At 48.5% G+C, this 27,588-nt stretch overlaps 6 protein-coding genes across 6 annotated transcripts; 3 read left to right on the forward strand and 3 right to left on the reverse strand.

Annotated features, from left to right (window-relative positions):
• Positions 1–561: 561 nt before the first annotated feature.
• On the forward strand, positions 562–4,776 carry BKA55DRAFT_697192 (ABC-2 type transporter-domain-containing protein; the record flags this gene model as incomplete). Its single annotated transcript, XM_046200342.1, has 3 exons — positions 562–4,119; positions 4,174–4,337; positions 4,398–4,776. 3 exons carry the CDS (start codon positions 562–564, stop codon positions 4,774–4,776), a joined length of 4,101 nt encoding a protein of 1,366 aa, XP_046042418.1.
• Positions 4,777–5,405: 629 nt separating this feature from the next.
• On the forward strand, positions 5,406–10,814 carry BKA55DRAFT_527633 (uncharacterized protein; the record flags this gene model as incomplete). Its single annotated transcript, XM_046188945.1, has 15 exons — positions 5,406–5,426; positions 5,480–5,566; positions 5,618–5,644; positions 5,694–6,071; positions 6,124–6,908; positions 6,961–7,176; positions 7,229–7,904; positions 7,957–7,973; positions 8,025–8,067; positions 8,120–8,302; positions 8,358–8,431; positions 8,572–8,593; positions 8,776–9,521; positions 9,630–10,247; positions 10,298–10,814. 15 exons carry the CDS (start codon positions 5,406–5,408, stop codon positions 10,812–10,814), a joined length of 4,410 nt encoding a protein of 1,469 aa, XP_046042419.1.
• Positions 10,815–13,608: 2,794 nt separating this feature from the next.
• On the reverse strand, positions 13,609–17,698 carry BKA55DRAFT_599317 (uncharacterized protein; the record flags this gene model as incomplete). The annotated part of the gene is made up of 8 exons (XM_046196379.1): positions 13,609–13,973; positions 14,029–15,094; positions 15,149–15,249; positions 15,358–15,521; positions 16,434–16,791; positions 16,845–17,288; positions 17,349–17,457; positions 17,510–17,698. 8 exons carry the CDS (start codon positions 17,696–17,698, stop codon positions 13,609–13,611), a joined length of 2,796 nt encoding a protein of 931 aa, XP_046042420.1.
• A 682-nt stretch (positions 17,699–18,380) lies between these two features.
• BKA55DRAFT_743727 (OsmC/Ohr family) lies at positions 18,381–19,477 on the reverse strand. The gene is made up of 3 exons (XM_046201559.1): positions 19,465–19,477; positions 19,225–19,398; positions 18,381–19,160 (listed from the first exon to the last, which is right to left on the reverse strand). The coding sequence occupies exon 3, from the start codon at positions 19,131–19,133 to the stop codon at positions 18,579–18,581; it is 555 nt and encodes a 184-aa protein (XP_046042421.1). The 5' UTR covers positions 19,134–19,160; positions 19,225–19,398; positions 19,465–19,477; the 3' UTR covers positions 18,381–18,578.
• A 332-nt stretch (positions 19,478–19,809) lies between these two features.
• Positions 19,810–21,455, reverse strand: BKA55DRAFT_545946 (general substrate transporter; the record flags this gene model as incomplete). The annotated part of the gene is made up of 3 exons (XM_046190861.1): positions 19,810–20,701; positions 20,759–21,266; positions 21,326–21,455. 3 exons carry the CDS (start codon positions 21,453–21,455, stop codon positions 19,810–19,812), a joined length of 1,530 nt encoding a protein of 509 aa, XP_046042422.1.
• A 705-nt stretch (positions 21,456–22,160) lies between these two features.
• Positions 22,161–27,040, forward strand: BKA55DRAFT_599319 (glycosyl hydrolase family 3 N terminal domain-containing protein; the record flags this gene model as incomplete). The annotated part of the gene is made up of 7 exons (XM_046196380.1): positions 22,161–22,336; positions 22,403–23,906; positions 24,265–24,355; positions 24,428–25,034; positions 25,097–26,527; positions 26,576–26,879; positions 26,993–27,040. 7 exons carry the CDS (start codon positions 22,161–22,163, stop codon positions 27,038–27,040), a joined length of 4,161 nt encoding a protein of 1,386 aa, XP_046042423.1.
• Positions 27,041–27,588: the final 548 nt, after the last annotated feature.

A 27,588-nucleotide genomic window follows, 5' to 3' on the forward strand; every position in this document is an offset into this window, starting at 1 on the left:
TTTTGATAACACTTCCGGTTGGGGATAACTGCCGTGATTACATTGGCTGCCCGCCGTCGCATTTCAGCTTCGGACTCGCTTGTCTGGTCCCAAGGGGTTTAGCTTTCGAGGATGCCGTGAAGGAGACGGTCGGACTCCTCGCTCCTGATAATGAATCGCGTATCCGCAAGGTTTTTTTTTTGCAATGATGCTGGTGAATAAAGTTAGTCCCCATTTCTCAGTCCGGAGGGTTTTGGGGTTTAGTCAGTGTGTTTATGACGCCTTGAGTAGAGATAGTGTTGGCTGGTGTAAAAGAATGCGTTTACGTCCCTGTTATATCCTGTTCACCTTTCGTTCTTTATCGCTCGTTATTACTCAATTCGACTTGTATCAATCTGTAATTACCACTCCTTAAATCACCTAATTTTCTTCTATGACAATGAGTGTCAATTCCTCCACCACCGCAGACGACGGCTCCATCACCGCCACCGAAATCCAACCCCCCCCGCCCTTATCGACAAACCCCAACTCGAAAAGACCAGCACAACAACACAATGGCATCTCGCCCCCGAACTCCAAGCCATGCGCGACAAGGACGAAGAAATCGGCCAGAAGCCTCGCAAACTCGGCGTTACGTGGCAAAACCTTACCGTCAAAGGCATAGGCAGCGACGCAGCCTTTAACGAAAACGTCGTCTCCCAATTCTACCCTTTTCATCAGAGTGCTGAAGATGCTCCTATGAAGACTATAATTGATGGCTCTTACGGTTGTGTCAAGCCTGGAGAGATGTTGCTTGTTCTTGGACGCCCGGGGAGTGGGTGTACTACGCTCTTGAGTGTTCTTGCGAATAATAGAAGGGGTTATAAGGAGGTTACGGGAGATGTTCATTATGGTAACATGTCTGCTGAAGAAGCTAAAGCTTATCGAGGACAAATCATCATGAACACTGAAGAAGAGATTTTCTTTCCCAGTTTGACAGTCGAAGCAACCGTCGATTTCGCTGCTCGGATGAAAGTCCCCTTCCATCTCCCCCCCGGTATCAAGACCCGCGAAGAATACGCCCAATTCTACAAAGATTTCCTCCTTCGATCCGTCAACATCTCCCATACAGCACACACCAAAGTCGGCAATGCTTTCATCCGTGGTGTTTCCGGCGGCGAGAGAAAACGCGTTTCGATCGTTGAGTGTCTTACTACGCGAGCAAGTGTCTTCTGTTGGGATAACTCTACCCGCGGTCTTGACGCCAGCACTGCGCTAGAGTGGGTACGAGCTATAAGAGCCATGACGGACATTCTTGGTTTGACTACTATCGTGACGCTGTATCAGGCTGGAAATGGGATTTACGAGCATTTTGATAAAGTTCTTGTTCTTGATGAGGGGAAGCAGATCTTTTATGGGCCGCAGAGAGAAGCTGTTCCGTTCATGGAGGATCTTGGATTTGTGAGAGATTCGGGATCCAACCGGGGTGACTTTCTCACAGGTGTTACTGTTCCGACGGAGAGGCGTGTTGCGCCGGGGTATGAGAATACGTTTCCTCGTGATGCGGATGGTGTTCGCGCTGCGTATGATCGGTCGGTCATCAAGACGAGAATGATAGAGGAGTGTCAGAGGTATCCTACCAGTGACGAAACAGCTGAGAACACCGCTGTCTTTAAGGAGATGGTAGCCCGCGAGAAGCAGAGATACGTTCCTGCTTCCTCCCCTGTCACAGCAAACCTCGCCATGCAAGTTCAAGCCGCTGTTACTCGACAGTATCAGATCATGTGGGGTGACAAGTCAACTCTCTTCATGAAGCAGGGCGCGACTCTCATCCAAGCCTTTCTCGGTGGATCGCTGTTTTACTCTGCGCCTGATAACTCAGCTGGTCTTTTCCTGAAAGGCGGTGCTCTGTTCTTCTCAATTCTGTACAATTCCTTGTTGGCGTTGTCGGAAGTCACGGATTCTTTTACGGGAAGACCTATTCTTGCGAAGCATCGGTCCTTTGCACTTTATGACCCAGCGGCTGTTTGCATCGCACAGGTCGTCGCTGATTTACCCATTCTGGCTTTCCAAGTCATTCAGTTCGGTCTTGTTCTTTATTTCCTCGTTGGTCTTAAGACTACAGCTAGTGCGTTCTTCACGTATCTCGTCACCAATTACGTTACCGCCTTGTCAATGACGGCGTTCTTCCGCTTCATCGGCGCTGCGTTTCCAACCTTTGATGCAGCTACTAAAGTTTCCGGTCTTTCTATCGTTGCGCTGTTTGTCTACATGGGATACATGATCATCAAGCCTGAGATGCATCCCTGGCTATCTTGGATCTTCTGGATCAATCCCATGGCGTATGGGTTTGAAGCTCTTCTTGGGAATGAGTTTCACGATCAAGAGATTCCTTGTGTCGGACCGTATCTCATTCCCAACGGTCCTGGATATGTCGGAGGGAATGGTGGCCAGGCGTGTTCTGGCGTGGGTGGCGCTGAGACCGGTGCTGCCTTTGTCACAGGCGACGCTTACCTCTCGCACATGTCATTCAGTCACAGCCATATCTGGCGCAACTTCGGCATCAACTGCGCTTGGTGGATTCTCTTCGTTGGCCTCACAATCTTCTTCACATCGCGATGGAAGCAAGTTGGCGAAGGTAGTCGAAACCTCCTCATTCCTCGGGAACAACAGCACAAGTCCAAACATCTCTTGCCCTCCAAGGACAGCGAAACACCAACTGAGAAGACGCGCGCTGAGAATGGATCAGGCGTGTCAGATGGGGAGGTTGACACGAACCTCATGCGCAACAAGAGCATCTTTACCTGGAAAAACTTGACATATACTGTTAAAACCTCAGATGGTGACCGCGTACTTCTTGATAACGTGCAGGGCTACGTTAAACCCGGTATGCTCGGTGCATTGATGGGTTCTTCAGGTGCAGGCAAAACAACACTCCTCGATGTCCTCGCGCAACGAAAAACAGAAGGATCAATCCACGGATCCGTGTTAGTCGACGGACGACCTATTCCTGTTTCTTTCCAACGATCAGCTGGGTATGTCGAGCAATTGGATATCCACGAGCCTTTAGCAACCGTTCGCGAAGCCCTCGAATTCTCCGCCTTGTTACGCCAGTCTCGCGATGTACCCACCGAAGAAAAGCTGCGCTATGTCGATACCATCGTTGATCTCTTGGAGCTAAATGATCTCGAACATACACTTGTCGGTCGCCCTGGAAATGGCTTGTCAATTGAACAACGAAAACGTCTCACCATCGCTGTTGAGTTGGTTGCGAAGCCCAGTATTCTCATCTTTCTCGATGAACCGACATCTGGACTCGATGGCCAGGCTGCTTACAACACGGTGCGCTTCCTTCGAAAGCTCTCAGCAGCTGGACAAGCTATTCTGGTGACAATTCATCAACCATCTGCACAATTATTTGCGCAATTTGATACGCTGTTGTTGCTTACCAAGGGTGGAAAGACTGTGTATTTCGGTGATATTGGCGACAACGCTGCTACGGTGAAGCAGTATTTCGGTCGTTACGGCGCTCCATGTCCACCTGAGGCGAATCCCGCTGAACACATGATCGACGTTGTGTCGGGAGAGGATGGACCATATAAGGATACAGACTGGAATCAGGTTTGGCTACAGTCGCCGGAACATGACCAGCTCACGAAAGACCTGGACCACATGATTGAAGCAGCAGCGTCTCATCCACCAGCTGTCAACGACGACGGTAACGAATTTGCAGCGTCGATGTGGACGCAGGTCAAGCTTGTAACGCACCGAATGAACGTCTCTCTCTTCCGGAACACAGAGTACATCGACAACAAATTCGCTATGCATGTCAGTCTTGCGCTTCTAAACGGGTTTACGTTCTGGCAGATTGGTGATAGTTTGACAGATCTTCAGCAGAATCTGTTTACTGTATTCAACTTTATCTTTATTGCGCCGGGTATCATCGCCCAGCTTCAGCCTCTCTTCATTGATAGAAGGGATATTTATGAAGCCAGGGAGAAGAAGAGCAAGATGTATCACTGGGCGCCATTCGTCACTGGCCTGATTGTGTCGGAGGTGCCGTATCTGCTTGTTTGTGCGCTGTTGTATTACGTTTGCTGGTACTTTACTGCTGGTCTGCCCACTGGTGCCGGACATGCAGGTAGTGTCTTTTTCGTCGTGGTAAGTTCTTTTGTCTATGAGCTATTTTGGGAATTGAAGCTAATATGTTTCCAGGTCATGTACGAAGGTCTCTATACTGGCATTGGTCAGATGATTGCAGCATACACCCCAAACGCGGTCTTTGCGTCTCTCGTCAATCCTCTGGTCATCACCACTCTCGTCTCATTCTGTGGCGTGATGATTCCTTACAGTCAGATTGTACAATTCTGGCGATACTGGTAAGTGATAGACTCTCCCTCATGATATGGCGGCATCCTGATCTAACTGCAAAATCACAGGATGTACTACATCGATCCCTTCAACTACCTTATGAGTTCGCTCCTCATGTTCACCACCTGGGACAAGCCAGTCCACTGCAAACCCCACGAACTCGCCATCTTCGACCCTCCTTCCAACACCACTTGCGCCGACTACCTTTCCGAGTATCAGAATGGTATGGGTAAAGCTACCAACCTCCTTAACCCGGAAGCCATCGCCTCTTGTCAAGTCTGTCAATACACGTCGGGCGAGGATTATCTTCGAACGCTGAACCTCAAGGAAGAATACTACGGTTGGAGAAACGCTGGTATTGTTGTTGTGTTTGTGATTGGTATCTACGGGCTCGTCTATCTTATGATGAAGCTTAGGACCAAGGCTACCAAGAAGGCAGAATCTTAGATAAAACGGATGGGTTAGAATGGGATGGAAAGGTTAACTATATTAGAATGGTCGGAATGGTGTACCCTGCTACTTCTCTTCTTTGTGTTCTTCTTGCTGGCCGACTTTCGGTCGCAGTTATTTTAGTTTTAGATCTCAATTAACTACTCTGGGTAATTACTGTCTCGACTGGGTGGATTTGTTGTTCCTGTAGTCTTTCGTCCTGCAAATTGCAGTGTAAGCTGGCGAGACCCCTCTCCACTAAAAACGTCCGCTAACTCGGTTTTTCGCAGTGGTACACTTAGCCCCCACAAAATCCGGCGAAATTACAAGCAGTGCATTCTTCTCGCTTTCAGCGCCATTTCGCCGAAAATGTTGGTCTGTTGGACGCCTTCAACCCCAGACGCTCGCCACAACTGTCATAAGACATCTCCAAGGAATGGCCTTTGGTTCGCCGAATCCACAGTCAACAAATGAGTCTGCGACATATTTCTACCATGATGCAATTGTCCTATGTATCTATTATAAGAAGACCGGGGTCAATTGACTACCCTCCGTCGACACCAGTAAGTCTTCAAGATAACTGTTTCGACTCTCTACCACAGTTACAAAGCCCATTCATATCTACTGCGCTAAAAAATATTGCCAACATGCACTACACACCCCGTGAGGTACGGAATACTTCAGTTACTTAACGTTATTAATACTGACCGTCTTACTGCAGGTAGAGAAACTTCTCTTTTCTCAGGCGGGTCGTCTCGCACAAAGGCGCCTGGCCCATGGAAAGAAGCTGAACCACCTTGAGTCTAGTGTAAGTGGAACATGACCAATACAGAGATCAATCGTAAGCTGACTCGCCTAGGCACTCATTGCCACGGTTCTGCAAGAGGTATACTCATTCCCAAAATGCCGGCTGTTGTTCTCGCTAACTCCACAAGATCATCCATAACGAAGATTACTCTGTCGCTGATCTCATGAAACTCGGCAAAGGGATCCTGGGACGACGACATGTTCATCCATCTGTCGTGGGTACGCTCAAGCAGATGCAGGTCGAAGGCACTTTTGAGACAGGAACTCATCTGATCACCATCCACAACCCAATCAGCACTGATGACGGTGACTTGAAGATGGCTTTGTATGGAAGCTTCCTCCCAGTCCCTACTGGAGACTTGTTCCCCACTGTCAACGAGGCGGACTTTCATCCTTTAGCGATGCCGGGTGCTATTCGGCCAGCGGAGACTGGAGATATCGTTCTTAATGCTGGTCGTGACCGAGTGAGGCTCACCGTCACGAACAAAGGGACTCGGGCCGTTCATGTAAGTAAGCAGCAAGACTTGCACGTAAGCGTCAGACTGACATGCGTTTTAGATCGGATCTCACTTTCACTTCATGGAGACAAACCCCGATCTCGACTTCGACCGCGAAAAGGCCTACGGCTATCACCTCAATCTCCCAGCCGGAGAGTTTCTGCGCTTCGAACCCAATGAGCCGAAATCCGTCGCTCTGGTTCAAATTGGAGGCTCAAAGGTCATCCAAGGTGGGAGTGGTTTTGCCAAAGGTCCGGTCAACCGCGACAGCGTCCAGAAGATCTTGCAGCAACTGCAACAGGCGGGTTATCGACACACACCTGAACCGTTGGAGGAACAAGAGGCTATTCAGCCGTGCTCAATTAGTAGGGAGAAGTATGCCTCTGCTTATGGCCCCACGACAGGCGATCTGATTCGTCTTGGGTCTACGGACCTTTGGGTGAAGGTCGAGAAGGATTATACGTTTTATGGCGACGAGTGCACGTTGGGTTGCGGTAAGACCATTCGTGATGGCATGGGAGCAGCAAGCGGCTGCACTGATGCCGATTGTCTGGACTTGGCTATCATCAACGCTGTCATCATTGATTGGACTGGCATATTCAAAGCCGACATTGGTGTCAAGGACGGTGCCATTGTCGGCATTGGAAAAGCTGGTAACCCAGCTACTATGGATGGTGTTTCTGATAACATGGTGATTGGGTCGAACACGGACATAATTGACGCTGGAGGTAAGATTGTTACCGCTGGTGGAATCGATACACATGTCCACAATATTTGTCCCCAGCAGGCGTTCGAGGCGATCTCATCCGGCGTGACGACTCTCTTTGGAGGCGGTACAGGCCCAAGGTACGTGTCAATCCCTCAACACAAGTTCTATTGTTGGTACTGACATAAACAGTACCTCATCTACAGCTGTCAATGGCACCGCGAGCAAGAAGTACATCCGACAAATGATGCAAGCATGCGATCAACTGCCCCTCAACTTTGGCCTCGTCGGAAAGGGCAGCGACTCTGAGAAGATCGGTCTTCTCGATCAGATTAAGGCTGGTGTGATCGCACTGAAGCTGCATGAGGACTTTGGCTGTACTCCCTCAACAATCGACAACTGTCTGAAGTAAGTTACTACTTCCGAAATGACATGTATCTCGCTGACTTTATATCTGCAGTGTCTGCGAAGAACAAGACATCCAATGCCATATCCACACCGACGGCCTCAATGAAGCAGGTTTCCTCGAACATACAGCAGCAATCTTCAAAGGGCGCAGTATCCACGTCTACCATGTCGAGGGTGCAGGTGGCGGTCATGCGCCCGACGTGATCAAGCTTGTCGCATATCCTAACGTGCTCCCTAGCAGCACGACTCCCACGATGCCTTTCACTACGAACACGATTGACGAGCATATCGACATGGCCGCCAATTGCCACCGCCTGTCGAAGGATAATCCTGATGATGCCTCATTTCTTAAGAACCGTATCCGAGAGGAGACCATCTCGGCTGAGGATATTCTCCATGACATTGGAGCGATTAGCATTATGTCATCAGACTCTCAAGCAATGGGCAGATCGGCCGAGGTCCTCACATGCACTTGGAAGGCAGCGCATAAGAACAAAGTTCAGAGAGGACCACTGGCTGAGGACAAGGATACTGGTGCGGATAACTTCCGCGTCAAGCGATACGTCAGCAAGTACACAATCAATCCTGCGTTGACACAAGGAATCAACCATGCAGTTGGTAGTGTTGAGGCTGGGAAATTGGCGGACTTGGTGATTTGGGACCCTGCGGAGTTTGGAACGAAGCCATTCCAGGTTTTGAAGAAGGGATTTATTACGTATGCACAAATGGTAAGGTTATCTGTCCTAAGAGTTAAAAACTATTACTGACATTTTTATCCAGGGTGATCCCAACGGAGCGTAAGACATCCTTCCTGTCCCCCGCAATGCCTTATTGCTAACCTTTCGCAGTGTCGCAGATGTTGAGCCTTTGATCGGCCGACCCATGTATGGGGTAAGTACTGTGTTGCAATCATTCACTGAGCAATCCCTGACCTATCTCTTAGGCCCTACATCCCGAGTCGAGCGTCATGTTTGTCTCTCAAGCAAGCGTTTCGCAAGGCGGAGACGTTCACTCGTACAATCTCAAAAAGCAGATTGAGGTCGTGAAGAACTGCCGAACGGTAAAGAAGAGCGACCTCAAGTACAACAGTGCTACACCGAAGGTTGAGGTCGATCCTGAGACCTTGGTAAGTACTTTGTGACACCCTTGTTGAACTGTACTAATTATTCATTTCCTCATAGGTGGTCACTTGCGATGGAATGGAACTCAAGTCCCAACCGGCGAGCTCTCTTCCTCTGACGAGACAATCATTCTTGTACTAGATAGTTACGAGAACACACTTAGCTTAAAAGCTGTTTTGGACTTGGAATAGAGTTTAATACATGTTAATTTTAAGAGCTCCATTTACTGCTACATCTTGTATTTTAACGGTACTGAAGTAGTACAGCAAGCGAGCTTCTGGCTTGAGGTTAGTCGTGTAAGCCACTAGACCTTTGAGGTGTAGCGGCTCGCTTGGCAAAACAGGGCACTAATATACTGCGTCATAAGCAATGTCGACTGTGACTCAGCACTGTGAGCTTGTAAAATTTTCGCAGTCATGCAATTGAAAACTCCGGTCTAAGAATCCCAATATCCGCTCCGTCTACTTCTGTGTGCTAGGCTACAGATATCAAAATGGATAACAGCGAGGCAGACGATAGCGGTGCTGTTACACGCATCTATCGACTCCATAATAGACGTCGGCCTTGTGACCAATGTCGTGCCCGCAAAGTTCGGTGTCAAACCAATGATGGCAAGCCGCCGTGCGGTCGATGCGCGCAAACGGACACTCCATGTACTTTCGAGGGGCGATCAAGACGCACGACTCGGCAGAATAGGACCAGATCTGTCTCTAGTAGTGCTCATTCACCGGCTGTCAATCATGCCTCCCATGATGATACATTGGGTCTTGACAACTCTTTCGGGATAGAACAAGTTTCTGCCGAACAGCGCTCGGCTTCTCATAGACCGACAATCTTCACAGCCACTCCTCCAGTATTCTCTCACGAGAGCGAGGTCCCGTATCATCAAGCACCAACACTTGGTAGTGTCACCACTGCAACTGCGTTGCAGTTCTCAAAGTCACTGGATGACATACAGGGACAGACATCAATCCTTCTGGGAGCCTCCTCCGAGTCCGATCCCTGGCTACTACGCCACTGCCAGTTCGATGAATATGGAATGAGAAGCTTCTATGGTCTGCAGTTCCGAAACATTGGTGGAGTTCCAAACCGCCAGAGGATTCCTGTGCACTTTATCGTGACCCCGAAGTTGACGAATGAGACGACTGTCGATAAAATCATATCTTTGAGATCCAGGTTGAATGGGCTCATTCCAGTATCATGGGGCATTAGGCTCGTCAAGTTGTAAGCTAAACTACAGTGGTTTTTACAAGAATAAAGACTGACTCAATCCGCCAGGTTCTACAAACATATTTACCCTCTGATACCTATCATATCTTCAACTTACTTTAGCCAGGAATTACTCAGTAGCCCACTTACTGGGCCGGATACCCTTGAACATGTTCCTTGCCATTTGCTCGGCGCTATTTATGGCCTTGCGTTACCTTTTGCCCGGAACGATGAGCATCTCTCCATTGTAGAGATGCACAACCAGTTACCCAGCGCAGACGTCTGGCACATTGTACACGAAAGCCTACAAGAAGAGCTTCGTAACCCAGATCTCAGTGTTTTGCAAGCAGGTCTCATGTACCTCCATACAACTCTGAATCACACATTCACCACTGCGCCAGATGCGTTCAAATGGACCTGGCTAGGCACTCTGGTAGGAATAGCCCAGAATCTGGGTTTACACCTTGAGACTCGTATGTGCGCCGTCCCTGCCGAAGAAAAGCAGCTGCGTGCCCGCTTGTGGTGGGCTTTATATACTGAGGACAGGTGGTTATCATTACTCATGGGTCGTCCTCCCTACATTTCTGAAGATGAGTGGGACGTTGGCGAACTTGACGAAAATGATTTCACCATTCCTATAAGTATTCCATGTACGGATACTGCGCATGCTGAGTTGACGAGGCCTTTTCGGGATATGGCTCGTCTGTCGGTGATTGCGCACTCGGTGCAGTCTTCCTTCTAGTAAGTTACTGGCTCCTTTGCGGTTCCGACTCGAGCTGACATGTTTGCAGTTCATTGAAGGCTTCGCAGAAGCTTTCTGAGAATCTATCACTTTCTATCCAGACAGCACAGCCCATATTCGAGCAACTGAGCTTATGGCGTGCTTCGGTGCTAGCCCCAGAGTCACCGACAATAACAAGTAACAATGGCATGCTCAATGACAAGGCATCATATCCGGCAGCAATACTCGTCGCACACGCAACCTTGGTCACCTATGTATGGAGAGCGCTTCTACGACCCATCGTGCCATCGGCTGTACCGCCACTTATTGTCGATGATCAACAGCTTGCTGAGGCGTCGCTTTTTATGGAGCTTCAGCCGCATGATATAGAGAACCTCTGCTGGGATCTACCAGATCTCTCGCATCTCGAGTTACCACTGAGGAGCTCTATCGATGGCACTGGATCACATGATGCAGTCATTCAGAATCTCCACCAGTCTTCCTTGGCATGGGCTACGAGCCTGTCAAGTCTTGTCAAAAACCTATCACCCGCTCGTTTCCACGAGTCTTGGTATTCTTGTAAGTAACAGCCACCTTCTCTTCTTCTCAAGACTCTGCTAAAAAATTATCAAGGGTCGAATGTCTGCTTTGCCGTTATGTCAAGTTTTGCCATGGTTGTCTTCATCCAATCACCTACACAAGAAGCGGCGGCGAGGTCCAAGGAGATGCTTATGACGTGGCGTCAGATTGTAAGGGACCAAAGCAGAGTCTCTCCACTGTTACTACTGACATTGGCGCGAATTGATGGATACTTTGCCGCTGGTCTTTCTGACGTCTTTTCGTTGCCAGTCTATGTCGAAGCGGCGCTTTGACCTTAGCTTTTGGTGGAATCGGCGAAAGTCTGCTACATACGCCACTTTTTCGGCGAAGACCTGAGCGAAGACCTTTCGCCTAACGGCCCGAACCCCACTACGTTACCCTAAGGTTCGCTGATTTATTATGCAAACTGCAACACGCCAAACTCCTTCACTCAATTTAAACTATTCGTTACTTACACTCGGATACCTACCCACTGTTGGAAGTTGTCAATACTTGAGAAAATGGATCGTTATGTGGATTTACAGACTTCTTACGCCTCCAGCTTCTCGCCTCGAGATGGATGCCGTTGTGTCGGCTGCAGTTTCACCGGACCACGAACGAGTCGATTAACACAAGTTCCACCCCCTTCTTACTCAGAAGTCATGGGATATCACCGTCGGAAAAACTCCAAACCTGTCAGCAGAAACTGGAAGAAGACGAAGTTCAGAGATGCTATTGCTCGACTTTTCCGTCTGGATACATAAGTACGTCCCTTGTCCCCTCAAAATGTCGTCTTCAGTCCTTCTAAGACTTTTAGGATACGCACTACATGTTCCAATGAACCCACCGGACTACAATGGATTACGACCGCCCTTGCTATTCATTCAGAGATCAAAAGTAAACCAGAAATCTAATTGTCCACATCGGCCGTAATCATATCCGGAAATGCACTTTCAACGCTCCATGACCAGAACCACCAAGAGCCCGAGCTTTAACCAAGATAACGCGAGCCCATTCTCTATAGTAGATTAGTTGCAGGTAATTAATGCCTGATGTTATATGGGCATTAACCTGTCTAAGACGATACAGAGACATTAGTAATACAAGAGGCTATTGGCTTTTGTTCTTTTTTTTTTTTTTTAAAAAAAAAAAATCTTTAAAGGAAGATAATAATATCTTTGATATAATACTTTAAGACACTCCCAGATTATTGATCCTCTACATTCATAGGCCATATATTTCCTGTCCTTGGATCCTGCCACCCAAATGACTCAGCTGACTGTCTATACATTGAGGTTATGTTTGTAGCGTCTGTGGTATGCTGATACTGCGCTGTTGAGCCAGATAGAGATGGGGATTATGGCCTGTGCTGAGATGGTGAGAGACGCTGCTGACCTCCGGAGTGATGGAACTGCTCTGCAGCTGGGATATTATCTGGATTCCGCTGATAGTTTGGATTGGACATGGTTCATTGCCTGCCCATAGGGCGCCATGCCAGGCTGTGGACCACCCATTCGCGGTGGGGTGTTGCATGGTCCCATCGAGGCCTGTCCTGCGTCGTATGAAGCTCCTTGACGGTGTTGTTGTGTGATATTCCCCTGAACTGGACGTATCTGCGTCTGAGATTGCGATGACTGGCTTTGCGGTTTAAAGCTGTGAAGCGGATTCTTTCTTCCTTCTGGGCCTTGGCCAGCAGAACACATCCCTCTGTTCTCGACCTTGCTCGCCAGTTCCTCCCATAGACCCAGTGACTGTAGAGCAACGTATCAGCCAGCAGGAACTTCTGGACTGGATCAACATCCAGGATCTGCTGGCGGGAGATATGGAAATCATCCATCGCACGAGACACATCAAAGTACCTACAGTAGAACAAGCACGCGCCGAGCAGCTTGTGAATACTGCACAACTGAGGGAGTGGCTAGTTTCTCCTCGCTCAGCGCAACTCCTCATCCACGGAAACCACGACATCAGACGCCGATTATCAGGATTAACGCTTCTTTGCATGTCTTTGGCCGATTCTCTCGTAGATAAAGCTCCAAATTGTCTCTATGTGTTATTCTATTGCGGGCTACACGATAACTACGATTAAGATGAGTACGCTAGAGGTTGTGCTATAATTCAAAGCTTCACGTGTCAGACCCTTTGCCAGTATGACTTCAGCACCTGCATCTCGGTGGGTGATGTGAGGCTAGGCCTGCTTTACCTCGGCGATGTCGGCGAGCTTTGCTGCTTGTTTGAACGGCTCGTATTCAATTTACCAAGGTCCACCTTGTTGGTTTGTTTGATCGACGGCGTCGTGTACTATGAGCGAGAGGAGTTCATGGAGAGCATGGCTGACGTACTGGTAACAATTCTGAGGATCTCAAATGAGCAAAGAACCAACGCAACTATCAAGGTTCTTCTTACTAGTCCTACTAGAACTATGGAAGTTCGCCAACCATTCCATGATGAGCTTGTTCTTTCTATGGAATCGAGAGCTCGGTCAGGAGTGGCTGCGAGTAAAGGGAGACTCGAGCGACAGTTGAGTGAGCATGTAGATGGTGTCACAGAACTAGAAGATACACAGATGATCAACACGGATGGGCATGGAGAAATGTAAGAAAATAAGTGATCATGATTATATTTTATTATATCATATAATTTAATAGCAAAGGGATCTTTATCAAGAACTTATGTGTCAGAGAGGGCAAGATCATACAAACAAGGTTATTAAATACCAAAGTCGAACTTGATTGACTTGTGAAATATCCTAAGAAATCGATTCTAACAATAACGCCTTCACTCCAACAAAACCCCGACATGTTAACGAGTGCGAGCGCGAGCAGGCAGCTTGGAGTGAAAGTCTTCAAACTGCCAAATCTTATGTCGGGCATCCCAGTCAGGATCCTTGATTTCACCATTCGGACCGAGACGCTTATAAGTAACGTCCTTCATGTCGACGACACCCTCTGAATTCCACAAGCAAGGGTCGCCTGAACCATGATTGTTTCGCGGTCGGTACTCGTCAACCTTCTCAAGTCGTTCCTTAAGTGAATTATGCAGCACTGCTCCTCTGGGAATATCGCGAGAAGCACACCAGTTGGGCATGCCTCTGTACAACTTCCATCCTCTTTCCTTCTCGTCTTTTGAGTCGTTGAGTTCCCAGCGAGGAATACCAGGGAGCGATTCTAGCATCAAGTTAATAACATTGTCTCTTGTGAGGGGAATTGGAGGGAGACATACCGATCAGATTCCACATGAAGACCTTCAAAAAGGATGAGCCGTAACCAAACCTGAGAGTGTCATGCATGAATCCCTTGATGACGTGGTCCTCTACCGTTTTAGCCACCTTCATGCTATCCTTGAAAGCATCAAGAGTATGACACCAGTGCACTTCGCAGCCAGGGTGTTGTTTGCCTACAATATCAACCTCACGAATCATCCATTCGAGGGCCATGTCGCTCATCTGCAAGGCATCGTCCTTGAGAGGCTCGACTAGATTCTTTACCTTGGTTCCACTGAAAATGTACTTCAAGCGCGGCCACCATTCCATTTCGCTTGGCATAGCCGGCCATCCTCCGCCAACGTCACCGTGGTTACCAGGGAACCAGACTTCTCTGATGTCTTCCTCTTCGGTACTGCCTTTCTTGGAATCCTCGATCACGGTCTTGATGTCTTGAGCAAGGAGGGTAGGCTTGAACTTGACACGGCGCTCGTCGACAGCCACAGCGTGACGGACGTGGTGTGCAGTTCCGGTTATCTCCACTGGGGCAGGCGAATTTTGCTCAACCATAGCAACAGAGTTGACGCAGTCCCAGAGACCAAGGAAGAAGACTTTGATGTTCTTGTGTTGCGTGGGATCACTGCCTTCAGTTCTGCAGAAGGTCTGACCGAAAGCCTTGACCTCCTTTTCAGCAGCGATGGACTCCTTGCTTGGTGTGATGACAGGGTTCCCGGACAGATAGTTATCCTCAACTGGTCCATCGTTGTCGTCTTCATCCTCCGGCGCGTCGTCTAACGCGCCATTAGGTCCACCATTCTGTGCCAGACCGGCTGTGTCGGACTGGCTAGTTCCAGAAGTCTGGTCCCCGGAAGCCTTCTTATCATAGGCAGCGTTGCGGGCGAACAAGCCCATGGCGGCAGTGCGATCGTTGCTTTTGCACTGGAGAGAGCGTTGGTAGAGCCGGTATGCGAAAGGTACCATTTCCTCGTTACCCTTACAAAGCAGGCCGACCTCATTGACCATGCGTGAGAGGTATTTGGCAGTAAAAGCACCTCGACTAAATCCAAAGATATAAATCTTCGCTTCCTTTTAGAGATTATTAGTTATCGTAATATGTAATACTGATTGAAAATCACTTACAGGTTCATAGTATCGCATTAAGAAACGATACCCTGCCATAATATGCGCGTCGAATGTGGTCCCGAATCCTGAGTCAATTGCCTTGGAAATTTTGCTGCGCACTTCGCCAATTGTGGACTTGTGGATGGAGCTTTCGTTGACATCGTATGTACCGATACCGGCTTTACAAATGTTAAGCAGAGTCGATATGAATGAGGCAATTCACATACTTTGGTAATAATGGTACTGTTTCTTGTGGTTGCGATCAAGCTTGCGAAGAATCTTAACCACGTTGGTGTCAGCGTTGGTGCCGCTGAAGGTATTGCCAGTACCGTCGAAGCAAAGAATGAGTTTGACATGTTCATCGGCATCAATAGCCTCCTGGACATGAGGACTGGTAGCGTGAGTCATATTGACGGAGACTGGAGGTGTATCAGAAGCAAGAAGAAAGGTAGAGATAAATATCTGGGGCTGACAAAGTAAAGAGAACGCTTGTTCTGCGGGGGATAGGCGAGACCTTTTATTACATTTACCCTCGTCGGCCCATTGACTCAAAGAATCGTGTCTTTGTTACTCTTTTCGTGCTCAGCTTACGAGTTTCGGCTCTCTTATCGCAGATACTTGTTCGTCGGCTAAGAACCTCGACGTATACATAGGTGGAGGCATTCAATAGCTCCGGCCCAGACCCGGCCTAAGAATTCTGTTGTAGTAGGCTACCACGCTCTATTCAACCGTTTAGCTCGTGGCCGTGCCGCCGAAGCTCGCCGACCTAGACCTATCTAAGCAAAAAGTGCGTGGAGCTAGTGGCTGACGAGGGAATTTCAGCAAGCAACTATCGAGCGGGGGAGGACCGAGCTGAAATATAAGTGCTTATCCCCCAGTCAATCGCTAGAATCTAGACTTCATACATTCCGAATATTATGCAGGGGCTTGGCTGAATTGAGAAACAGTGTGCAAAGAAATTTCTTATCAATAGCCGAAGAGTGACAGAGAGATTCAGCTGTTCTAAAAGCGATTTGAGGCCGACCGAAAGCGGAGTAAGCACTCCGGATAGAGTATTATAGTAGGAATTGCGTCTTAAAGGTCAATTGGTTCAACAGGGTTACCCTTGGCCATTCAAAATGTCTTCACCAGAGTCTCCAAACCCGGATACTATAGCCCTTGAACTCAGTTATGTTGATACAAACCCTAAAAAACAAGGGCTGCGCCTTGATAGGCAATCTCAGAAGCGACGGCCACCAAAAGAAGACATGCGATGCCTTGCCGTCCAGCATTAGACCTATGTCTCCGTCCCTCTCAGTTATACCATACAGCATTGGCCGGCCCATTGTCAAGATCAAGGTGGGCAACAGCCGATGCACTCTTCTTGTTGATCTTCCAAACTTCAATAAAATTCGAACCACTATCAGTGATTGCAAAAAAATCCTCACTGAACAAGGCCGGCGACACAGCATTCGCAGATCCTCCGCTGTTGGTGGTTTCTTGTAGAAATAGCTGCTCTTTGATACCTCCAGACTTGGCATCCAAACTAAACGCAGAGACGTATCCAGGAACTCCAGTCTTGCGAGACCTCGTGGCAGCAAGCAGGTATTTGGGGGACGATCCTTCGGCAGACGTGGAAAGCAGTACCTCGTCAGCCCAGTAAGAAGAAGAGTTGGTGAATCCTAGAGAAATAGTTAGTCCATATGGGCGTACAGGGAAAGCATTGAAGTCCTACCTGAAGGAAGCAAACTGTACGTCTCGTTGCGAAACTCGAGTTTTCCAGTCTTTGTGTTCCGCTTATATGCCGCAATAGAATTCGCCTCCTCGTAAACCACATACACCCATTTACCGTTGGGATGCACCGTCAAATGTCTCGGGTTAGATCCTTCTTCGGCAGCAAGATACTGCACCTCTTCAATTTTGCCGCTTTCGCGATCGTAAGAGTGAACCCAGACTGCATTTCCCATATCATCGGCAGAGTACAGGAAATCATTCTTGGGGCTCAGTGCTGTTCCGTGAACTCCACCTTTGGTGTTATAAGTCGCGTTTGCAAAGCTTTTCTGGAGAGTGCCGGTCTTATCAACGGATATGGCGAGTGTTGGACAGCCGCGTCCGTAAGGTGTGCCGAATACTGCAAAAGGAGATTTAGGCGATGCGGTGATGAAGTTTGCGTTGTTACCTGCATTTGAAGTGGTCAGAAGAACAATTTTATATATAGTTATCTTAAAGGGCTGCTTACAATCCGAGGACAAGCTGATGTTGCTCTTATAAGTCAAACCCAGATCCTTGGTTATCTTGTAGCTTTGAAAGTAACCAGTGGTGCCAACGTATAAGTTTTGTTTGCGAGCCTAAAACTTCCGATTAGATCCGAGATTGATATTATGTCTAAACAGCACCTACGTCGAGTGCTATCCACTTTGACCCGTCATCGGATGCGGATGAGATGTTCTTCACCAAGGCCAAGGACAAGGCTTCATCATCGAACTCAATGCCGGCAATTGTAGAGCCAGAAAAGAAACCAGAAAACAAATAATGCACTTCGGCAACAGCCGAAACGGCGAAGAGAGGAAATAGATTTCTTGGCAACATTTGTGTTGACTAGGAAGATGTAAGGAATGATAGGGAATAGTCTATGGAATCAATGGGGTATTTATTCTGCCAAGATAACTAGGATTCCCCATCCAGTCCACTACGGCTACTACACGGTTTTGTCCACGTACTCTTGCTGTGTAGATCTTTGCATCTGTTGAATCGAAGAGACGCGGCCTAATTGCGCGGCACTTTGATAGTTATAAATAAATGCCGTGATGTGGGTGAAGGCTCGGCATTGTGGGGGCCAGTAGTTAAAAGAGCGGACTGGTTAGGGATTTAATAAGACTCTGGCAAACTTGGATGGAGAGGATGAGCAAGGACAAGATTAAGTTTATTTATAATAACTATTGAAAGGCGGTACGTATCGTAGCGTGGTATAACTTATGCAAGGTTGAACAGACAAGACGGGTTTTAGCCCCCCTGGAGTTTCAGAGGTTTTAGAAGACCTGACAGGTGCATAGGTGACAGGCACCAGCATTAGACTAACCCTCAATTTACATAATGGTTTCAACGAGACCGAAGATAATTACTATGTAAACTCTCATCGGCGCAATATTCTGTTGTTGCTATACGTGCGCGGTACGCCCCCGCGGGCTGCCGTCGCCCACCGAGGCAAAGCGCAACAGCGATGACTTTGATACTGTTGGATATCACGTGTATTCGGTCCATTTGATGCACACTGGTATATTCATCATGTGCTATGTAAAATCTACCCTGGCGGGTCTGTTGTCTCCATGCGTAATCTCAAGACCCCCTGGCCTACACATGACACCCCAGTCTATGCCTTCTATTTAACATATACTCTGTTTCCGCCCTGAACTTCTTCCCTCGCGCGCGGTGAAGAAGGCTCCGTTACATAAACAGCAGAAGCTGGCTCTCACAGCGGCTCATTTGTCCACTTGCTTGTATACGCCACACCGCTGCGTTTGAAAAGCTGCGTAATGGGGCACCTCCGTTCAACCTCAGCAACAAAATGCTGAAACGCGGGACCGTCTGCACTGGTCTGCACGTACACCTCCAGGTCCACGCTCTCCCAGTTCGGATTGCCCTGCTCACCGCCCACCAGCACCGCAGTGGGGAGCTGGCCCTCGACCGAGACGCGCCACTTGCCCAGCGTGAGCCCGTGGTTCTTGGCCACGAGGGCGCCCGTAACCTGGTTGCACGAGCTCAGACTGGCGAGTGCGTAAGCAACGGGCGAGGGATGCGAGTCCTGACCGCCGATGACGGTGTAGGTGTCGGTTGAGAATGTGTACGGCTTGTCTTTGACAGAGATGGTTTGAATGGTGCCGCTTCCTTGGCCAGAGATCTGGACTGGGAGGCGCTGGAGATAAGCTGGAGAAGCGGAAAATCGACGTAGACTGAGACTCAATTTCGAAGAGCGCTGCGAGTTGACGAAAGCTCGCGATGTTGAATTAAGACGGGTCTGAAACATATTGAACTGCGAATTGAATACTGAATGCTGGAATTAGTTAGCCCACTTGGATACTCACAAGTAAAATTATAATACTTAATAGAATTCTTACCTGAATATCCTTTATTCAGAATACGGATGGGATTAGATGAACTTGAAAATCCTTATTATAGGACGCACCCCGCTTTTAAGCTCTGTGATCTTGTTGCGCGAGAGCTGAATATAATTGCGCCATGTTTAAGCACAGAACAACATAGCTTGGCGTCCATAACCGAGGGACTAGTGACTTTGCTTAGAGCCGAGGTTAGATATAGTCATTAAGCACAAGAAGTTTGAATAAGGGATGATGAACCTGCCAATAGAAGTGAATGTTGTCTTTACGCTAACGTACATGATAAGCAGAATAGAATCGTCAACCTGGGCATAGAAATCGCAATAAATACAATAATGTACACAATAAGTAGAACCAATGGATAAGCGAAACCAATAAAAAACCCTCAACCTTACATCTAAGCATCTAATAAATTAATTCACAACTACATAACATATCGCAATCTAATGCGCCCTTTGGTGCAATGGCAGGCACCTAGCTAGATAGCTTAATAAGATAAGCAATTAGCTTTTAGAGCCTTGCTTTTTCCCTAACTAAATATTAAAGCCTACACAGAAGAAAATAAGGTTCTTGGAGCTTTGCATCCTAGGGCTTATCTGGCGTCTCGATCTCATACACAACCCCAACCCTTCCTTTACTAATAATTTCCTCAGCATCCACATGAATACTTTTGCCCTCAAAAAGCTCGGTAATCTGTTCCAGGCTACGGCCCTTTGTCTCGGGGAACAGGAAGTAGATAACCACAACAAGGCAAGCCAGGATGCAGCAGAAAATAGTATAATACTTCCAACCGAGAGCAGCCAAGCCGACAGGGTTAATCAGTTGAGCACTGATGAGACCAATGTATGAAGACGTGAGTGCAGTAGTCAAACCTCGGCTGCGAGTCAAGAAAGGGAAGATCTCGATGGTGTATGCTTGAGGAAGTGGTGTCCAAGCCACGTCGTAGAAGAAGAAAGCAATAAAGATGAATGCCACTACAGTTCGACCAGCTGCTTCGTCGTGGCTTCTGATGAAATAGCTGGTAAGTGCTGTCCAAGCCACGTAGCTGAGGCAAAGCCCAGAGGTAGCAACCAGGAACAGTCTTCGCCGTCCAAACCTATCAACCATCAAAGCACCAGCAAACACAGCCGCGGCAAAGTTGAAGAGCTGAAGCAGGCCGTTGATCAGAACCTGGTCTTTGGCGGCCGTGATCCCGATGGTGTTGAGGACCAGAGTTAAATAATAGGTGACAACGCCAATACCGTTCCACTGGCTGAAAAAGCCTAGGATAGCTGCAATGAGAGTACGTCTGCGCATGGGAGCCGTCTTGATGAGCGTTTTCCATGAGGCTGATGACTCTTGGCTTCGTTCGAGCTCTAGAGCATTCTCGATCTCGTTGACTTCGAACTCTACAAGAGGTGAGTTTTCCTGTCCGCCTGCATGCAGCTTGGTAAGAATCGCGATGGCTTGGTCTTTTTTACCATTGGCAATGAGCCATCTGGGACGCATATCTGTCAGCAAGTTATGGGTGGCTCCGGGATGTGCTGCTACTTACCGAGGAGACTCGGGAACCCAGTAGATAAACATGAGCTGAAGAAACGGAATAGCTGCTTGCAGAGCTGAGGGACATCGCCAAGCCCAGGTGGACTGGATCTTGAAAGTTCCGTAGGTGATCCAAGCGGCCGCAATAGCACCAAAGTAGAAGAAGGTATTGTATAAAGCAGTCATTTTGCCTCGATGGGTAGGGTAGGACAGCTCGGAAACGAGAATCGGGCATGCGACCTGAGGAAAGACTGTAGCAAAGCCTATGAGACCTCTCGACACGATGAACATGGGAAGATTGATCGACGCTGCTTGAATAGCCGGCCCAATGACGAGTGACACAAGGCCAATGTAGATGGGCACCTTTCGTCCAAATTTGTCAGAGATGGTACTTGCTGGCACCAAGCCGAGAATTTTGCAAACGGGGTAGACTGCGTTGATGGCGCCGAGGAGGGGAGGAGGAGGGTTGTTGAAGAAGTTTCGCCACTGCGGGAGTGTCTGGAGACCGTTCATCATAGATCCTGCCATTAAAGTCCTGTCAGTTGATGCATGGCGATGGGATAAGCGGGTAAAGACTTACCATCGTAGCCTACAGCGGAGGAACTGAGCAGGGGGACAAGAAGCATCAGGTTAAGGAGAATGAGATGCTTTGTTCGATACCAAGGAAGCTCTGTCTGGGGAAGAACCTTGGGCCAGTCAGTACTTGTCATGTTGGGAGAAGCAAGGCAAGGTTGCCGCAATGGAAGGAATGGAATGGTACCCTTAAGAGCTCAGGCCCGACAGTATTCTCTGCGGTATCTTTGTTCTCTTTGTTATTGTTGAAACAGCCCATGATGAGTATGGTAATGCACTTGAGATAGAGTAGGTAGTGATGAGTGTGCTGGCTTATTGCAATTCTCAAATATTGGAAGTCGGCCAGAGCATACTTATATTCACTCAGGCACGAAGCATTGTTGATAGAAGACTCTTGTTGTTATTAGCATGAGACACCCAAGCTGCCTCGTGGGTGAGCAGAGTTTAATGGCGAGGTCAGACGATGATTGGAGTACCAGAGCCCCCATGGGGTTGGGATGGGCTGCCCGAGAATCTGGGGATTGGTCAATGTTGGGTAGTTGATGGGGTTCAGTCCCCAGATCTAATCCAAGCTAAGTCAGGGAAGATACAGTTCAGTCGCGGGGAGAGTGACTTGACACTACCCATGCGAAAATCTTCCATAGCCGTTGAATGGTCTAGACTCACTAACCTAACCCCGCCTGTAACTGTACTGTAATGGTAGTGTCGGGGCCCCACCCCGATAAATCTCTAGCCCTGGGATCAAGATAATAAATCATCTCCATCGGCCCTCCCCGACACTTACTTGCCTCGCATTCAACACTGCCTATCTCCACTGTCAATATTGCCATCACTTGTAGGTAATGACAGACGGTCCTTTTTCCGGGGTAGGTCAGGTGCCTTTCCCCAAATCCCGGGGTGTCACTGCATGCGAGAAATGCCGCATCCGAAAAACCAGATGCGACAATCGGCGGCCAACATGTGGCTTTTGCCTCAAGCGCCGTTTGACTTGCGTCTATCCAGCAGATGAGGATACAGGGTATGATGCATGCTTTGCTTCTGATTTATTCAAGTCTTTTGCTTGACCTGGCTAATACACAAGCAGCTCGGTTACTGGAGCGGAAATCCTGCAGGCTATTCACCACTTGACCAAAATAGTCGAGAATCAGCAATCCTCGGAACTATCGCCTGCACATACAGTCGACTCTATGTCATCATCGGCGCGTCAGCCGACTCTTGACAATTGGGCTGTACCACAGAATGTTATTGTGCGGCCACAAGGTGTTGAGTCAATACTCAGCTGGAAGATATTCGCCGCAGATCGACCAGCCTCTTGCTTATTCGCTCAGAGCACTCCCCCAAGTCTGGGCAATTACTCGGTGCCAGACACAAGCTATCCTCAGCTCTCGTGGCTCGAGACCAAGTATATCGAAGTTCTTCATATCAAGAATCCCATCATAGATCTTGACGAGCTGCATCATATGATGATACATGTCGCTGAGCATGGGTTTGACTGGTCTACCAGCGCCTGTCTCGTGGCTTTGGTATGTGCCAATGCGGCCATAACAGACTCTCATACCGAGCTCTCCAGCAGTCCCGAGGTAACGCCTGGGAAGAAGGCGGAGCTGGAACTATCGATGCAGTTCTGGAGCGTGGCTGTAAAGCGTCTTGGCTATGCATCAGCTCAGAACACTTTGCAGGCTGTCCAATGCTTGTGCCTGGCGGGAATATGGTACATGCATCGCCTAGAGCCCCTGGAAGCCTGGAAGCACTTCAATCTAGCCGGTGCGGCCTGGCATACCCTTAGCTTGACACACGGGGAACTGTGGAGTCATGTTGAAGTTGAAGGATGCTCCAACGAGTTCACCCTCATGCAGGCTCTGTGCTTTACCATCTGGAAGTCTGATTGTGAGCTAAGGCTAGAACTCCCACTGCCGACTCCACCGATCCTCGATAATGCCTATCTCCCCCTGGCGTTTCCCCAGCCTCCAGATTTCGGCTCACACCCCGATGCGAGTGACAAGGAGCGAAGTTGGTATTACTACCTCAGCGAAATTGCCGCGCGACATGTTATCAATCGACTTGCGCAAATGAACTCGGAAGCGCCCGAATTTCCAACCGAGAAGCACGTGCGGCAAATGATTTCTCAAGCCGAGTTGATGCAGTCACAAATATCGGACTGGTATTCATCTCTACCGCCAATCTTCTACTTCGACACTCCTCAAGGCTATGTGGCGGACTTTGTTGCCGATCCCATGGTCTTTATTCTGCGACACAGATACATGTCTCTCTGTGAGCTTGTTTCACGGCCATTCGTTAGACTTTGCGTGGACCAGTTGGTGGACGAGATAGATGCTTCGCTACATGGTACGATTGCCTCATACGCATCCCAATGTGTGCGATTTTGCATCCTGAAACTTGATCAAGTCGCAGGACATCGACATCAGGGGACTTGGTACGGTATTCGAGTGGCGACGAGCGCTTCTCTTATCTTGGCAGCGGTTGACAAAGCACAACGCCAGGCACAGGAGGGTGAGGCTTTTCGCCTTGTGCAGAGTGTGACTTTGCCTGAGACTTGGAAAGACGCAGTCACACAGGGTGCAGCATCAGTACGGCAGTATCTTGATGAGCCGAATGGTGGATGTTCTAACTTGAAGAAGCTATTAGAAGCAGTAGTGCTAGGGTCGCTTCTCGGTTAATCATCTATACCATATTTGTAATTTTATCAAGAGCTGCCGGGTCTTGGCTGATCGGGGAGACTCCCCGACACTTCCCCACCCACCAACCAGGCATTCACTGACTCCATCGGGGTCATCCTCGAAGTCTTGCATGCATTCCTGCCTTAATGTTTATCCTCCGCACAATATATAAGTTTGTTAGCTGCCTTAGCCCGTTTCGGGCATTGTTTATCCTTTAGTTGTTCTATTGTCTCAACGCGCACATCTTTATACAACCATGGTTTTGAAGAGAATGACCCCTGATGACGTTTACAACGATTTTGACGTTGAACATGTCATCAAAAACGCATCTGTCTCTGACAAGATATCTCTGCTCTCTGGTGAGTAACGGGTTCACCAATTTCTCCCGGGGCCCCAGAAGACTCGACTTGCTAACTTGCCTTGTACTTCAGGCCGAGACTTTTGGCACACGAACCCTCTCCCAGCATTCAACGTTCCATCTGTGCGTGTCAGCGACGGACCAAATGGCGTACGAGGAACTAAATTCGTCAACGGCGTACCAGCAGCATGCTTGCCTTGCGGTACCGGTCTAGCAGCCACCTGGGATCAGGATCTGCTATACAAGGCAGGCATACTGATAGGCAATGAGTGCATAGCAAAAGGCGCCCACTGCTGGCTCGGTCCTACTGTTTGTATTCAACGCTCCCCTCTCGGTGGCCGCGGCTTTGAGTCAATGGCAGAGGACCCTTATGCAACAGGCAAACTAGCTGCTGCATACATCAAAGGCGTACAGTCCACGGGTGTTGTGTCGGTTATCAAGCACTGGCTTGCGAATGATCAAGAACACGAACGAGTTGGCGTCAACGTTATTGCCAGTGAGCGCGCGTTGCGAGAGGTTCATATGCTTCCTTTCCAAATCGCACTTAGTGATGCGGCACCTGGCGGTGTTATGGCTTGCTACAATAAAGTCAATGGCAAACATGTTTCAGAGAACCGGGATTTCCTCGACTCTTTGCTCCGCGAGGAGTGGCAGTGGAAGGGTCTGATCATGAGCGATTGGTACGCAACAAACCCGGATCCTCTAAACTATAGCCGATACTAACATTTATTTCTTGCTCTAGGTTCGGGACTTATTCTACAACCGAGGCCATCAATGCAGGACTGGATCTCGAGATGCCAGGACCAACGAGGCAACGCGGCCAGCTTCTCGACCTTGCCGTGTCGACCCGAAAGGTATCTCGGTCAACCATAGATACTCGAGCGCGGAATGTCCTCGAATTCGTCCAAAGATGCACAAATGCTCCTGTTGCTGCTGAAGAAGGAGGACGCGACTTTCCTGAAGACAGGCAGCTCAATCGAAAGCTCGCCGGTGACAGCGTTGTCTTGTTAAAGAATGAAAGTAGCCAACTACCCCTCAAGCGACCTTTCAAAAGCGTTGCTTTGATCGGACCAAATATGAAGAGCACTTCATTCTGTGGAGGCGGCTCTGCCCATCTTCAGCCTTACTACACTATTTCTCCCTACGAAGGGATCGTGGCCCAACTACCGCCTGATGTCGAGGTACGATACGAAGTCGGTGCTTCAGCAAGTGGGTGGAATCCTCTCCTACAGGGCGATATGATCACCACGCCAGAGGGATCACCGGGTATGCGAATGCGCTTCTACAGTCAAGGCCCCAGTGTACCTGACCGCGAGATCATCGACCAGAGCCATCTGCCTGATTCCTCTTGGCTACTCATGGGCTACTCGCATCCGAAGCTAGACAAGCTCTTCTACGCAACTGTAGAAGGCGATCTCGTCATTCAGGAAACAGGACTGTTTGAATTTGGCCTCGCAGTCTATGGCTCTGCGCGACTCTATGTCGATGGTCAGCTCTTGATAGATAATAGTCTTGTCCAGCGAGGCGGGACATTCTTCTTCGGCAAAGGAACTGTTGAGGAAAAGGGTAAAATGCACCTTGTTCAGGGCCAGAAGTACCGCATTACAGTCGAGTATGAGAGCGCACCATCTTCTAAGCTCGTCAAGCCAGGCGTGGTCAACTTTGGCGGTGGAGCGGGAAGAGTTGGTCTAGCTAGTGCAGTTGACCCTGAAATCGGTATCCAGAAAGCCGTCTCAGCAGCGCTACAGTCCGATGTGACCATATTGTGTGTTGGGATGACGAGGGATCAAGAATCGGAAGGCTTTGACAGGCCACACATGGATCTACCTGGATCACTTCCTCGGCTTGCGTCGGCCGTCTTGGCAGCGGTTCCAGACGCTATCGTTGTGACGCAGAGCGGCACTCCATTCAACATGCTCTGGGCTGAGACGGCCAAGACCCATTTACATGCTTGGCTAGCTGGAAACGAGACTGGAAACGGTATTGCTGATGTTTTGTTTGGCACAACCTGCCCTAGTGGGAAACTCCCGCTTTCCTTTCCACGCCGCCTACAAGATACGCCGGCCTTTTTGAACTTTGGTAGCGAGAGGGGACGTGTTATCTATGGTGAGGACATTTATGTTGGGTACCGGTATTATGAAAAGGTCGATCGAGACGTGCTATATCCTTTTGGGTGAGTGAACAAGACTCTGCTCAGGACAAACTAACATGACATTCACAGCCACGGTCTATCTTACACCACGTTTACCTACGACAAGCTGAACGTTGTGTCCTCGCACGTGAGCTTCGAAATCACCAACTCTGGTTCCGTGGCTGGAGCTGAAGTCTCTCAGCTCTACATTGCTGCCGACGAGGCAACATCTTCCATCCAGAGACCTAGAAAAGAGTTGAAGGGTTTCAATAAAACATACCTGCAACCTGGTGAGACTCGGAGGGTAGAGATTCCACTGGATAGATTCACTACGTCATTTTGGGATGAGGAATTACATTGCTGGGTGAGTGAGAGAGGTGTGTATAGAGTATTGGTGGGATCGAGTAGTAAGGAGGTTTTGCTTGAAGGAGATTTGCATGTGGAGGAAACCACTAGATAGAGTGGGCTTTGAGGAGAATGTTAGACAGCATGAGAAGAAATCTATAGGAATCATCGCATGGACTTAGCTATTTTGAAGGTGAAGAGCAACAATAAAGAAAAGACTGCACAAGACGATATCTTCCAACACTTCTCAACTGCAAGCTAAGTATAGACTGCCAGTTAGGTTTAATTAAGACAGGGTCTTTATTATAAGATAGAGAATTAAACAATTAGTTTAATAGTATTAAAATATAAAGGAAAAAAGAATAAGAATTAAGTTTAAAGAAGCCTCTTAAAAAGCATAAGGAAAGTCTTTAGTCCTAAAGGGATATCACCCTTTTATACCTTATTACTATAAATATCTATCTGGCCTTACTAACAAAGCTTAGACCTCTTACCCTGGAATGCTTGCCATAACCGTCACACTATCAGTACAGGGCAGCTAGTATCCTTCTGTCGTGAATATTAGGTTCGGCTCAGGTTCTATCGATTTCGAAAACAACTTAGCCAACAATAATAGAAATTCCAGCTGGTAAAAAGAGCATTGGGTTTACACTGAGTTTGTCATTGAACTGATACTTGATTGATGATTTCCTTATTGATTTAGAAGATCGACCATGGGGCAATTCTAAAGAACTCTATACTGTCATTCGATTACCTCT

This window comes from Fusarium redolens, assembly GCF_020744475.1.
Source record: "Fusarium redolens strain MPI-CAGE-AT-0023 chromosome Unknown BKA55scaffold_26, whole genome shotgun sequence".
In the NCBI taxonomy this organism is placed as follows: domain Eukaryota; kingdom Fungi; phylum Ascomycota; class Sordariomycetes; order Hypocreales; family Nectriaceae; genus Fusarium; species Fusarium redolens.

Coding starts and splice junctions, on each gene's coding strand:
- BKA55DRAFT_743727 (XM_046201559.1), bottom strand. CDS start 19,133: ATGTTTCAGACCCGTCTTAATTCAACATCGCGAGCTTTCGTCAACTCG.